A 15666-nucleotide genomic window follows, 5' to 3' on the forward strand; every position below is an offset into this window, starting at 1 on the left:
ATATGATTTCTGTGAACATTTTTTATATGTTAAGATTTTTTTCTAAAACATTTTTAATGGCTCTAGAGAGTTCTACCTTTTAAGTCGCAGGTAATGTATTTAATCAGGTCTCTGTTAGACATTTTGATTGTGTTCAGTGATTTTCTATTATAAATGATCATTTAGTCTTTGTAGGTAAATTTTTACTTCTTTATTACTTCTTAAGATAGAATGGACAGGTCAAGGAATAAAAATTAAATAAATCACAGGAGATATACTGCTAGATCAATTTCTGTAAAGGTGCTAGGTTATTTTACCATCAGTTTAAGAAAGCCCAGTTTACCTTGTTTTTTTTTTAATGCTTATTTATTTAATGTTTTTTATTTATTTCTGAGAGAGACATCATGAGCACGGGAGGGTCAGAGAGAGAGAGATACAGAATCCGAAACAGGCACTAGGGTCTGAGTTGGCTATCGGCATAGAGCCCGATGTGGGCTCAAACCCACGAACTGTGAGATCGTTACCTGAGCCGAAGTTGGACGCTTAACTGAGTGAGCCACCCAGGCGCCCCAATGTTTATTTATTTTTGAGAGAGAGAAAGAGAGAGAGAGAACGTGAGCAGGGGAGGGTCAGAGAGAGAGGGAGACACAGAATCCAAAACAGGCTCCAGGCTCTGAGCTGTCAGCACAGAGCCTGACATGGAGCTTGAGCCCACAAACTGTGAGATCATGACCTGAGCCGAAGTTGAACACCCAACTGACTGAGCCACCCAGGCGCCCCAAGAAAGCCTAGTTTACTTTGAGACTGATGTTGGATTTTGTTTTTAATTTTGTTAGATTAAAAACCATTGTTTTAGTTGCTGTAGGGCCTAGTTAGTAAACTAAATAGTTGTCCAGAAATACAGGAAGGATAACCATTAGTAACGTTACTTGGGGTTTGAGGCATATACAGGATTGTTTGGACAGATGTCATAGTCCTGTCTTTCTGGTGTCTTCCAGGTTCCTCCTTCAGTGCCGTCAGGGTTGACCCCTCCAACACAACAGCAGGCTCTTGCTAGACCTGCGGGTCCCTCCGTGCAAGCGCCCCCTCCTTTTCTACTTCAAAACCAGTATGAACCTGTGCAACCCCACTGGTTTTACTGCAAGGAGGTAGAATTCAAGCAACTGTGGATGCCTTTCAGTGTGTTTGACTCTTTGAATCTCGAAGAAATCTATAATTCAGGTAAGCACTGGTCATGCACCATTTGTAGGTCATTTAAGGAAGAGAAGAAATGATATTTATCCATGGCTTACACTCTGTGAATGTCAAATTCCTTAATCCTTGTAGACTCCACCAGACTCTATCTTAAGGTAGTGATAGTAATAGAAGTCCTGAGTTATTTGAGCAAGGTTTTAAAAATGTTTCAGTAGTTTTCATCTTTGTTTAAAGATATTTTAAGTTAGAGAAATAGAATAGTCCCTATAATGTAGGTGTCATTTTTCCTATTTCCCTCATTATTTTGTAGTTACAGGCATTTATAAAACATCTTTGGAGTTCTTGTTCCTGAAGATGCTTTGAAAAGTGTTCCACGGTCAGGCGACTTTTGGAACTGATTTAACTTCATTCACCTCTTGAGATAGATAGTGCAATGGAGTGTGTTAAGGCTCTGAGAAGTCTTGGAGTATGGAATTATGTGTTTGTTTGTTTTTTAAATCTTGATGATATTTCATCATGAGACTTAAAAGTCACTTGTTAATACCCTCTAGAAGCATACTTCATGGAGACTTGCTGCTTGGATTAAAAAAAGAAAGTCCGGTTATTTGAATTATTTTATGATCATGCCTTGAAACTTTGCTCCGGCTATTTTTTCTTCACTTAATGAGGAGTCAGCACAAATTAATACTGAACTTCAATTTTTAAACAAGAATGAACTTAGTTCTTTGTCTTTAAGGATCAACTAATCACCATATTCATTATTTATTTTGTTTTTTATTTTTTAAATTAACTTACTATTTTTAAATTTTTCATTATTTTTCAACATGCCTTGTAACTGTTGGGTTAAAATGTGGACTTTGTGCTCCAGTCCAGCCGGACCCTGAGAGCGTGGTTCTAGGCACGGATGGAGGGCGCTACGACGTCTATCTCTATGATCGAATGAGGAAAGCTGTGTACTGGGAAGAGGAGCCGGCTGAAGTCAGACGCTGTACTTGGTTTTACAAAGGGGACACAGATAGCAGATTTATTCCCTATACAGAGGAGTTCAGTGAAAAACTAGAGGTATGTGGGTTTTATTTTTTTTTTAATGCTTTTCTTCAAAACACGTAGGCCCTGTGTATATTGGAGCCCCACGTAACACCCCTCACAAGGAAGCAGGCTTTTGAAGAGCCTGTTTTGATCCTGTTCACAAAGAAGATTGCTTTTTCAGTGGTGCCATTGTTCAGATGAGGTGCTAATCATGGCCTCAGTGTCTGAAGGTGGACTGTTTTACAGGGGCTTATTGCAAATCTAGAAAGATACTTGTATCAGACCTTCAAACCAACTTAGTCTGCTGGGATCTGTTGCTGATAGCAGGTGCCGAACATATGGATTCTTCTCTGATTACTGTTCAGCAAATGACTTGAGCTTAACTTCTGATTTTTGAAAACAAGTAGAAAATGGAATAGAAACAAATGTTTTAAGATTTATTAGTCATTCTAAAACTGGTGGTTAATGTGTTTTCATGTAATTGCATTCATTTCTTATGTTTCTACTTAATGGGTGAATTAATACATGAATTCAATTTATGCACATTGGAAACAAGATACAGAACACTTTAGCTACTATTTTTTTTCTTAACATTTATTTCGAGAGAGTGCATGGGTATGTGTGACCATGTGTGAGCGAGGAATGAGCAGAGGGAAAGAGAGGGAGAGAGAGAATCCCAAGTAGGAGAAAGAGAATCCCAACATGCCTGGGGCTGTCAGCATGGACCCTGACACAGGGCTCAGTCAGACCAACCGTGAGATAGTGACCTGAGCTGAATGTTTAACTGACTGAGCCAACCAGGCACTCCTACTTACTTTTTTTAATGTAGTAGTTATTAAAACTGGGATAACCAGTGCTAACAGAAAGCATTAAAACAACACCATGTTAACATTAAAACGAGCTCCTACAATGTTAATCTTCTCTAGATTCAGATTAAAAAAAATTTTGTTTTCAATATTTTATTTATCTCTGAGAGAGAGAGAGAGAGAGAGAGACAGTGTGAGCAGGGGAGAGTCAGAGAGAGAGGGAGATACAGAATCTGTAACAGGCTCCAGGCTCTGAGCTAGCTGTCAGCACAGAACCTGATGCAGGGCTCAAACCCACGAACCGTGAGATCGTGACCTGAGCTGAAGTCCAACGCTTAACCCACTGAGCCACCCAGGCGCCCCTAAATTCAGATTTTGAATAGCTTTAAGCAAGGACTAGACCTTATGTTTTGTTCAGTAACTGACAGTCAAGTTTAACAGCTACCTTTTAATTAACTAAATGTTTTTGCCCCCAGAGAATGTAATATTTAATAGAGATAAGAAAAAAAAAATAAAATCACAATATTGTCATCCTTTCAAATTGAACCCCTACATTTAAAAAATACTTTCTTAGGGGTACCTGACTGGCTCAGTCAGTGGAGCATGTGACTCTTGAACTCGGGGTTGTGAGTTCAAGCCTCACGTTGGGTGTGGAGATTACTTTAAAAAAATATCTTAAAAAACATTTTTTTTATTAGACTGTTATTTGTCCATATACGTATACTTTTTTATTTTTTTATTTTTACTTTTTTGTGAGGGAGAGAGTGTGCTCACACTCAGGGGAAAGGGACAGAGGGAGAAAGAGAATCTTAAGCAGGTTCCATGCCTACTATGGAGCCCAATACGGGGCTCGATCATGACCTGAGCTAAAATTAAGAGTCAGATGCTTAACCAACTGAGCCACCCAGGCGTCCCTATGTTCATATTTTTTTCTAATAACTATAATAGTATAGACTTTTTATGGAGCATTTTCTTTTTTTTTTTTTAATTATAAATGCATTTCTTAGGTATTATCAGTTGTGTCTGTTCTGGAAATACTAATCTTTGTAGTAGCAACTATGAAATACTGTTCTGTAACCAAATCGGTACCAGAAGATGAGTGTTCGCCTAAAGTAAGACAGTGGTTAGTTGGGGAAAGTGAATTGGAAAAGAAGGTTGTTGTGAGCAGAGACTTCAGATTTTTTTCACTTCAACCCATATTAAGAAATACAGTTTACCTTGAGATTTATATACACATTTGATACTCTCTTTCTCTCTCTCTCTCTCTCACACACACACACACACACACACACACACACACACTCAGACACACACACACATTTAACTATCAGAAATAGTGGTGTGTGGTGGTAAACTGGCTCTCTGGGGGAACAAAAGCCCCTGCTTTATAGCATTTGGTGATTTCCATGATGTTAGTACCCCCTTCATGGCCAGATTTATCAACAGGATGTTACTGGACATGGAGTTGGGAAAAGCTGTGATGGCTCTTGTGAGCCGGGGTGAGCCTGTGCTAACACACCATTAAAAACAGAGGTCCGTGAAACAGTACAAACACTTACTAGGTATCAGTCTGGTATTTTCTATTTCATTTAAAACATTGATTTTAGAATTCATTACTAGGCATGACCCACAGTTTGGAAAACACTGATTTAGAGTAGAGTCAGAACCCAGTTAAAAAGACCAAAGACTGAGAAGAAGGCATAATATTAATTTTGTTTTTGGGACTATCAAGTACCAGGAGGCGCCTGTCTCCTAAGACATAATTTTAGTTACTGGAATGAGGAAAAATGTAAAAGACTGCTGATATCTATAGCTTAAGTTTAGATCTAAGTTATTATTTTTTTAAAGTTTATTTATTTTTATAGTGAGTAGGGAGAGGGAGAGAGAGAACCCTGGGTAGGCTCTACACCATCAGCGCAGAGTCCGACATGGGGCTCGATCTCATGAACCATGAGATGACCTGAGCTGAAACCAAGAATTGGACGCTTAACCGACTGAGTCACCCAGGCATTCCATTTAGCCCTAAATTATTAAACAAACAAATGAATACTGTAGTTTTTGGTACCTTTGATAAGATCCTACTCAAGGTATAACGTCCCAAGGCTGAATGTTTATTCCTATTATTTTGAAGCTAGAGTGTATAGTCTAAGTATAAAGTCCAAGTGGTATCTGAAAGTATGTATTTCATCTTAACTATACTTGATTATAAACAGATGACACAGGCATTGAGGTTGTGGTAGCTGTCCATGTACTGACTATCTCAACAGCACATGGCTATTCATTTTTTTTTCTTTTAATGTTTGTTTATTTTGAGAGAGAGTATGTGTGCATGGGCCTGAGGGAAGGGCAGAGACAGAGAGAAAGAGAGAGAAACTCCGAAGCAAGCTCCATGTGGCCAGGGCAAGGCCTGATGTAGGGCTCAAACCCACAAACCATGAGATTATGACCTGACCTGAAGTCAGGAGTCAGATGCTTAACTGACTGAGCTACCCAGACACCCCAGCACATGGCCATTCTTAACCTAGGGAGATCTTAGCTCCTCTTCAGCTCTTTCAGGAAACTCAATGTAGATCTGGGAAGAGGCAGAGGAAGTTAGGAAGTGAAAAAGCTAATGAGAAAAAGAGAAGCAGATGATACATATTGCTCAGTATTGTGTAGGTGATCTTATCCTATCAGAGCACTAACACAAAACAGAAGAGTTGGAAACAGAAAACACCTTCTACTTGATGATGATATGATTATGTCAAAAATCAGGAGAACTTTTAGAAATACCATTAGCACTGTAAGTCTGTAGATATAAAATCAACATTTACAAATTAAGAGTGTTCCTATGCAATAGAAATAACTAACCAAAGGGGACACCTGGCTGGCTCAGTTAGCAAAGCATGTGACTCTAGATTTCAGGGTCATGAGTTGAAGCCCAATGTTGGGCGTGGAGGGTACAGAAAGAAAAAATGAGGAAAGGAGGGAGGGAGGAAAGAAGGAGGAAGGAAGGACGGATTAGAAACCGTAATAAAAAAAGCAGATACTATTTATAATACTAAGAAAACTACAGGCTAAGTAGGAAAAAGTCCGACAAATACGTATATGAACTTATGGAAAAAAACCGTCAAACAGGATTGATGGACATAAAAGATGATCTCAAGAAATGATGCTGAATATTATGTTCATAGATGTACAGTTAAGATGTTAGCTCTTCCCAACTTATTTTATAAATTTTATGTAATCCCAATCAAAATCCCATTAGGAGTTTTAAGGTAAAATTTGCAAACTGCTCCTGAATTTTATATGGAAGGTCACAATGGAATAACCAAGACCATTTGGAAGAATGATGTGTGGGAACTTGCTCTGCCAGACGACATTTATCATAAAGCTGTGGCTGGGGTGCCTGGGTGGCTCAGTCGATTAAGCGTCTGACTCTTGGTTTCTTGTCTTTTATTCTCTTTTAAAAATTTTTTTTAATGTTTATTTATTTTTGAGAGAGAGAGAGATAGAGCATGAGCACGAGAGGGGCAGAGGGAGAGGGAGAGGGAGACATAGAATCTGAAGCAGGCTCCAGGCACTGAGCTGTCAGCATGGAGCCCGATGCAGGGCTTGAACTTACAAACTGCGAGATCATGACCTGAGCCGAAGTCAGATTCTCAACTGACTGAGCCACCTAGGCAACCCTCTTGGTTTTGACTCAGATCCTGTGGGTTCGTGCCCTGCATCAGGCTCTGTGCTGGCAGTTTGGACATTCTCCCTCTCTCTCCCTCCCTGTCCCTCCCTCTCTGTCTCTCCCCTCTTTCTTCCCCCTCCCCCCTCTCTCCCCGTCTCTGCCCCTCCCTCGCTTACATTGTCTCTGTCACTCTCAATATAAATAAATAAACCTAAAAAAATTTTACCATAAAGCTGTGGATTGAAAGGGAATATAAAAAAAGTGCAGATAATTCTTTTTACTTTTTTATTTATCTTGAGAGAGAGAACCAGCAGCAGGGGAAGGGCAGAGAGAGAGGGAGACAAAGGATCTGAAGAGGGCTGTGTGCTGACAGCAGAGAGCCCGATGTGGGGCTGGAACTCAGGAACTGCAAGATCATAACCTGAGCTGAAGTCAGACACTCAACTGAGTGAGCCATCTAGGTTCCCCAAAGTGCAAATTATTCTTTTTGTTTGTATCTTGCTCTTAAGAATTATGAAGAAATATGTTTAAAATTCCAAAAGACAAAGTGAGGAAGAAGGTCAGATGCATAGAGGCTGATGGAGAGGAATCAATATTGAATGACTATCTAGGAGACAAAAAGAAACTCTTCAATTTTGACATGATTGTCAATTAATCATTGTTGTTATTTTTTTTCCTAGTTGCTTAGTGATTTATTTATTTATTTACATCGAAGTTAATATATAGTGCAATAATGATTTCAGGAGTAGGTTCCAGGGATTCATCCCTTATGTATAATACCCAGTACTCATCCCTACAAGTGTCTTCCTTAATGCTCCTAACCCATTTAGCCCATCCCCCCCACAGCTCCACCGGCAACCCTCTGTTCTCCATATTTAAGAATCTCTTATGTTTTGTCCCCCTCCCTGCTTTTATATTCTTTTTGCTTCCTTTGCCTTATGTTCTTCTGTTTTGTATCTTAAAGTCCTCATATGAGTGAAGTCATATGATATTGTTTTTCTCTGACTAATTTCGCTTAGCATAATACCCTCTGTTTCCAAACATGTAGTTGCAAATGGCAAGATTTCATTCTTTTGATTGCTGAGTAATATTGCAGTGTGTGTGTGTGTGTGTGTGTATACATATATACATAGATATACGTGTGTGTGTGTGTATATATATATATATATATATATATATATATATATATAACATTTTCTTTATCCATTCATTTGTCAATGGACATTTGGGCTCTTTCCATACTTTGGCTATTGTTGATAGTGCTGCTATATAAACATTTGGGGTGCATGTGTCCCTTCGAAACAGCACACCTGTATCCCATGGATATATACCTAGTAGTGCAATTGCTGGGTCATAGGGTAGTTCTGTTTTTAACTTTTTGAGGAACCTCCATACTGTTTTCCAGAGTGGCTGCACCAGTGTGCATTCCGACCAGCAGTGCAAAAGAGATCCTTTCTCCGCATCCTCGCCAATATCTGTTGTTGCCTGAGTTGTTAATGTTAGCCATTCTGACAGGTGTGAGGTGGTATCTCATTGTGATTTTAATATTTATTTCTCTGATGGTGAATGATGTTGAGCATTTTTTCATGTGTCAGTTGACCATCTGGATGTCTTCTTTGGAAAAGTGTCTATTCATGTCTTTTGCCCATTTCTTCACTGGATTATTTGTTTTTTGGGTGTTGAGTTTGATAAGTTCTTTATAGATTTTGGATATTAACCCTTTATCTAATATATCATTTGCAAGTATCCTCTCGTACTCCATCAGTTGCATTCTAGTTTTATTGATTATTTCCTTTGCTGTGCAGAAGCTTTTTATCTTTTTTCTTTTTAATTTTTTTTCTTTTTTTTTATTTCTGAGAGAGGGAGAGACACAGCGTGAGCAGGGGAGGGTCAGAGAGAGAGGAAGATACAGAATCTGAAACAGGCTCCAAGCTCTGAGCTGGCAGTCAGCACAGAGCCCGACGTGGGGCTCGAACCCACAGACCATGAGATCATGAACTGAGCTGAAGTTGGACGCTTAACCGACTAAGCCACCCAGGTGCCCCAGAAGCTTTTAATCTTCATGAGGTCTCAATAGATTCTTCTTGCTTTTGTTTCCCTTGCTTCTGGAGACATGTTGAGTAAGAAGTTGCTGTGGCTGAGGTCAAAGTTTTTGCCTGCTTTCTTCTCTAGGATTTTGATGGCTTCTTGTCTTACGTTTAGGTCTTTCATCCATTTTGAGTTTATTTTTGTGTATGGCTTACACAAAAAAATGGTCCAGGTTCATTTTTCTGCGTGTTGCTGTCCAGTTTTCCCAACACCTTTTGTTGAAGAGACTTGTCTTTATTTCATTGGGTATGCTTTCCTGCTTTGTCAGAGATTAGTTGGCCATACATTTGTGGGTCCATTTCTGGATTCTCTATTTCGTTGCATTGATCTGAGTGTTTTTGTGCCAGTACCATACTGTCTTGATGATTGCAGCTTTGTAATACATCTTGAAGTCTGGGATTGTAATGCCTCCAGCTTTGGTTTTCCTTTTCAGGATTGCTTTGGCTATATGGGATCTTTTCTGTTTCCATACAGATTTTAAGATTGTTCTAGCTCTGTGAAGAATGCTGGTGGGATTTTGATAGGGATTGCATTGAATATGTAGATTGCCTTGGGTAGTATCGACATTTTAACAGTATTTGTTCTTCCAGTCCAGGAGCAAGGAATATTTTACTATTTTTTAATGTCTTCTTCAGTTACTTTCATAAACTTTGCATAGTTTTCGATGTATAGATTTTTCATCTCTTTCGTTAGGTTTATTGCTAGGTATTTTATGGGTTTTGGTAGAATTGTAAATGGGATCGATTCCTTGATTTCTCTGTGTTAACTTCATTATTGGTGTATAGAAATTTAATTGATTACTATGCATTGATTTTTATGTCCTGCGACTTTGCTGAATTCATGGATCAGTTCTATCAGTTTTTTGGTGGAATCTTTTGGGTTTTCCATATAGAGTATCACGTCATTTGTGGAGAATGAAGTTTGACTTTCTCCTTGCTGATTTGGATGCCTTTTATTCCTTTGTGTTGTCTGATTGCTGAGACTAGGATTTCCAATATTATGTTGAATAATAGTGGTGAGAGTGGACATCCGGCTCGTGTTCCTGACCTTAGGCAGAAAGCTGTCAGTTTTTCCCCATTGAGGATGATATTAGCGTTGGGTCTTTCATATATGGCTTTTATGATCTCGAGGTATGATCCTTCTGTTCCTATTTTCTCAAGGGTTTTTATCAAGAAAGGACACTATATTTTGTCAAATGCTCTCTCTGTGTCTATTGAGAGGATCATGTGGTTCTTGTCCTTTCTTTTATGGATGTGATGTATCACATTGATTCTTTTGCAGATAGGGCTGTTTTGAACCAGCCCTGCATTCCAGGTGTAAATCCCACGCAGTCGTGTTGAATAATTCTTCTAAGGTATTGTTGGATCCCATTGGCTAGTATCTTGTTGAGGATTTTTACATCCACATTCATCAGGGCAATTGGTCTGTAGTTCTCCTTTTTAAAAAGTGGGGTCTTTGTCTGGTTTTGGAATGAAGGTAATGCTGGCTTCATTGAATGAGTTTGAAAGTTTTCCATTTCTATTTTTTTTTAAATTTTTAATGTTTTATTTATTTCTGAGAGAGAGAGACAGCGTGAGTAGGGGAGGGGCAGAAAGAGAGGGAGACACAGAATCTGAAACAGGCTCCAGGCTCTGAGCTAGCTGTCAGCACAGAGCCCGACTCGGGGCTCGAACCCACAAAATGTGAGATCGTGACCTGAGCCGAAGTTGGCCACCTAACCAACTGAGCCACCCAGGCGCCCCCTCCATTTCAATTTTTTTGGAATAGCTGCAAAAGAATAGGTGTTAACTCTTCTTTAAATGTTTGGTAGAATTCCCCTGGAAAGCCATCTGGCCCTGGACTCTTGTTTTTTTGGTAGATTTTTGATTACTAATTCGATTTCTTTACTGGTTATGGGCCTGTTCAGTTTTCTGTTTCTTCCTGTTTCAGTTTTGGTAGTTTATGTTATTAATTAAAAAAAAAAATCAGACCATGAGTGTGCCAGAGGTTCCCCATGATCTCATCTTGCATCTCTCTCCAGGAGGCCCTCAGACTTTTTTTTTTTGCCTTGTAGAGAGCAGAATACTGTATCTGGAGGGGGAGTAAGAAGACTGTTCAATGGTCCAGTCTTTGGAGTCAGAAATTTGAGGGTGGGAGTGAACTGCGGTTCTGCCCTTGCTACTTTACATGTGGGATCTCGTGCAAACTGTGAACTTATAATGTCTACTGACGGGTTGAATTGTGTCCTCCTTTGCACCTCAGAAAAGATATGTTGAAGCCCTAACCTCTAGCACCTCAGAATGTGATCTTTCCTGGAAACAGGGTTCTTGCAGGTACAGCTAGTTAGGATGGGATCATTCTGGAGAATGGTGGGCCCCTAATCCAATGTGACTTGATGTCATACCAAGTAAAAATAGAGAATTGGAGTATGCATCTGTAATGCCAAGAACACTAAAGATTGCTGGCAAACTACCAGAAGCTAGGAAGAGGCAAGGGAGGCGTTCCCTATAGGTTTCAGAGGGACACTGCCGTGGCTGACACTTGACTTCACACTTACTGTAGTCTCTGGACCTGTGAGACAGTACACTTCTTTTTCTTTAAAAAATTTTTTTAAAATGTTTTTTTAGTTTTGAGAGAGAGAGAGAGAGAGCAAGTAGAAGAGGGGCAATGAGAGAAAGGGAGACACAGAATCTGAAGCAGGGTCCAGGCTTTGAGCTGTCAGTACAGAGCCAGACACGGGGCTCAAACCCACAAACCACGAGACCATGACCTGACCTGAAGTCGGGGATTAACCAACTGAGACACCCAGGCGCCCAAGACAGTACATTTTTATTGTTTTAAGCCATTCGTTTTGTGGTACTTTGTTATAGCAGCCCTAGGAAACTAATAGACTGTATAAACCTTTGTTCTCTCCTCTATGTAATGAGGACAATCTTATTTATTGAGAGTAATTAACTAAATAAGGTAATGTGTGTAAAGTGACAGACAGGTATGACAATTAGTACATGAGAGCTGTTACATTATTTTTATCATCAACATAGTTATACTTCCACACTTTTTCTCAGCATGGCATAGATTTGTCTTATTGGATTATATGTTTCTATTATTTTAGGCTGAATATAAAAAAGCAGTAACCACCAATCAGTGGCACCGTAGATTAGAGTTCCCAAGCGGAGAGACCATCGTTATGCACAACCCGAAGGTAATGTTATTGTTTAAGATATTAAAGTGTTAAGGAGAAAAAAAAGATAATAAAGTGTAAGGTTCATTTTAATAATGGTTTTATTGAATGTGATTGATAGATGTTCATTTTTATTAACTTCTGTAGCGATTTATTTGTAACTAGCATGTGGCTTTTAAAAGCTTACTATATCACATTGGTCATAGAAACAAAAAAGAAATTTAAATTTTTCTCATGAGGTTTCTATTTATGGCCTCGTGTCAGCTGAAGCATAGTGTGCAGCCTAATTTGCCCACTCTGTGCTTGATGATGTTTCATTTCAACTTTTAAAGATACGTTCTTCCTCTTTTTGTTTGTATTGTCTCCATGAACTTGGCTTTTTTAAAGATACAATTCGTGGTCTTCTTTCATTTACCACACTTAGTCTCTCTGAGCTCCAGGTTCCTCACCTGTAATAAGATTTACTTCCCAGGGTCAGGATCATATTTTAAATAAAATGAAGTAATTTCTACAAAAACATCTAGCATAGTGCTTGGCATACCATAGTTTCTCAGAACATAGGCTATTTATTTTAGAAAAACATAAGACAAAAATAATTTTAATCTCATCACTTCTATAGTTCTTATTGGTACTGAAATAAATAAAAATAAAAACACTCATATGCCAACAAACTTGAAACAATAAAAATGTATCACATCAAAAATAAAAGCCTCTTACTCTGCATTTCCTGTTTCTCCTCCTGATGTTAACTACTCTTGACCTTTTGTTTTGTATTTGTTTTTGATGCAAACACAAACATTTTGCATACCGTCTAATGCGCGTCCTTCTTTTTGTTTTTGAAGAAAATTTTCTGTGTGACATGGGACTAAGTTTAATATAGTTGATTTAAGAGAATATATGTTTTCTTAAAAACCAGTGAGTATAGTCAGTTTTTGGCATTGAAACTGAATTTGTAAGTTAATTGGGAATCTTGCTATTTTTATAAAGGACTATGCTGTAAATATTTTTGTAAGATAAAGATTCCTCTATTTTAGGTAGCTTTTCCTTAATTTCTTATGCATAACCCTGGATTATTGCATTAATTTTTTAAATGAAGGTATACTACTTCTGATTTAGTTGTAGTATTTTCCAGTATAAGCATTGGAGGTAATGGTATTGATTTGCCTAGTTTTAATGGTTAATGAACTCTTGCAGGACTGTTATAAAATCGGTTTTGGGAGAACAGTACGAACTTGATTTATGAACTATTCATACTATGAAGTAGTTTATTGTGTATTGAAATAAATTGTGTAGCCTGTAGTGGAAATGAACTTGGTCGCGAGCTCTGTCATAATCCTTCTGTCGTGTCTTGAAGGTTATTGTTCAGTTCCAGCCTTCATCAGTGCCAGATGAATGGGGAACCACACAAGATGGACAGACAAGGCCCAGGGTTGTAAAGCGTGGAATTGATGATAACCTTGATGAAATTCCTGATGGTGTGTATAGTTTGTTTAGGGCCAAGGTCATTTTTAGACTCATCTATTTTAGCATCATTTTTTAGAATGATGAAAAAGGAAGCAGGTATTAGGACTACCTGCCGTAACATACAGAAATCAGCCAGATTGGCACATACCTTTCTTTTTATTCGATTTTCCCTCTCTTAATTTTTAAGTTGAGAATCCTGTTGAAAATCTACAAATCACATAATGTAGATTCTAAAATATGTGTTGTTGCGAAGAAACACTTTGCTGGTTGAAACCAGGCTTTTGGCAATACTTTTGGGCTTTTTTAGGTCATGCCTTATCTACCTTGTATTACTCTAGTGCAAAAGTTTGCAAACTCCTTCTGTTGAGGGTCAAATAGTAAATATTTCAGGCCATATGGACTTTGTCACATCTACTCAACTCAGCCATTGCAGTATGAAAGCATCTGTAGATGATATATAAGCAAATGAGCATAGCTGTGTTGCAGTAAAGCTTTGTAAACAACAGGCAATGAGCAGGATTTGGGCCGTTTCATCAGCCCCTGCTCCAGTGTATATGCTTTGGTTTCTCCTGTTACACCATTTAAAATACACATTTTAGGGACACCTGAGTGGTTCATCGGTTAAATGTCTGACTTCTGCTCAGGTCATGAGCAGGCTGGCGAGTTTGAGCCCTGCATCAGGCTTTCTGCTGTCAGTACAGAGCCCACTTCAGATCCCATCTCCCTCTTGCTGCCCCTCCCCTGCTTGCGCTGGCACCTGTGTGCGCCCTCTCTCTCTCTGAAATAAACATTTAAGAAAGAAATAACATTTTATTTTGACAGTTACATACTTTATTTTTGTTTCATTGTCTTATGAAATTATAAGATAAATGTACTTGTGTTATAAATCTGAACAAAATAACCAGAGTAAAATAGTAAATTTAACTTGTAGATGTTCCTATGTGCCAGAGTAAGATAAAAGATTTAACTTGATGTTCCTATATATAACTTGAAGTTGTTCTTGATACAGAAGATATATTCTATAGGGAAAGGGACGGATTTGGGGAAAATCTGAAAATATTTTATTTGAATTAATTATATTTATTTATTTAAGTAGTCTCTATACCCCGTGTGGGGCTTGGAATCACAACCCCAAGATCAGGGGTCGCATGCTTCTCCAGCTGAGCCAGCCAGGCGCCCCATTGGGGGAAATACTTTCAAGTTTGAATGTTGGCATATCGCTTTTCCATGTGGGGCTCCTGGGGGCTCTGAAGAAATCACAAAGGTTATGGAGACTCAGGAGGCACAAAACTACTGATTATCACATGCTCATAACTTTTGGGGTCAGAGGTGACCTTCCTCCACTTCTTGGCCTAGTTCACTGTTATTTACCGAGATGGACCTTGAGCTGTGTTCTTCTCATTTCATAGAGAGCAATGAAGCTTATTAGCATGGAAGGGTCTTACAGTTCTTTGCCCAGTTTGTGATGAGAAAAGGGATATCTATATATAATACTGCACGTGTTCAGGTTCGTGTGCATTTCTTTTGTAGGGGAAATGCCTCGGGTTGACCATTTGGTGTTCATGGTGCATGGCATTGGACCTGTGTGTGACTTGCGCTTTAGAAGCATTATTGAATGTGGTAAGTTAGTCATTTTATTTCATGCAATGACTTGAGAACTAATAGAAGAACACTTAAATGATCTTTTTTTTTTCTTGGAACAAATATCATTTTCTGGTAGTAGAGAAATTCAAAAGGTGACACACTTATGTTAAAACAAATAGAAAATATCTGACAAATTTTCTAAAAAGAGCTGTTCACTCAAAACTAACTGTTCATTTTTAAGATTGTTTCTAGCTGTATACTTCTGGCTGACGAACTGTACGGGGAGACTTTTAAAAGGTTGCGGGGAAATAATTTGTATTTAACTTGCTCTTACAATACGTACAACTCTTAAAATCCTAGACTGTGAAGAATTAGAAGAATTAGAAGTAGACAGTCTTTGAAATAGTCTAGCCTTTCTGACACACCCCCTCTGCCTAAGCACCTCTAGCAACTAGGAATACCTGTGCTTTGAGCTTTAACTTTAAAGTGAATTTGTTGAAAGAAGTTGTTTAATGGAACAGTGAGTCTGCCTGATTTACTTACATTTCGGAAGTGTTATTTTTATATCTGTGTAATAGTTCATATTCATGGCATACTTGGTTTGTGCCAGGCCTTTTGCATGTATTGTTTTACTTACCTCTCCTGATAAACCTCGGGGGCATAGGAGCCATCACTGTCCTCTGCACTAACAGGTGAGGCACTGA

At 38.6% G+C, this 15666-nt stretch overlaps 1 protein-coding gene across 2 annotated transcripts in view; it reads left to right on the forward strand.

Annotated features, from left to right (window-relative positions):
- The window catches only part of LOC120235166 (SEC23 interacting protein), a 47911-nt gene that overhangs the window by 6729 nt on the left and 25516 nt on the right, over window positions 1-15666 (forward strand). For both annotated transcript variants that reach the window (XM_039237340.1, XM_039237341.1), the window contains exons 3-7: window positions 978-1200; window positions 2042-2235; window positions 11846-11935; window positions 13269-13389; window positions 14909-14998. In XM_039237340.1, coding sequence (XP_039093271.1) covers window positions 978-1200; window positions 2042-2235; window positions 11846-11935; window positions 13269-13389; window positions 14909-14998 — 718 coding nt within the window. The remainder of the gene's footprint in view (window positions 1-977; window positions 1201-2041; window positions 2236-11845; window positions 11936-13268; window positions 13390-14908; window positions 14999-15666) is intronic.

The sequence above is a fragment of the Hyaena hyaena genome, unplaced genomic scaffold, assembly GCF_003009895.1.
Source record: "Hyaena hyaena isolate Hyena2069 unplaced genomic scaffold, ASM300989v1 scaffold_124, whole genome shotgun sequence".
In the NCBI taxonomy this organism is placed as follows: Eukaryota; Metazoa; Chordata; class Mammalia; order Carnivora; family Hyaenidae; genus Hyaena; species Hyaena hyaena.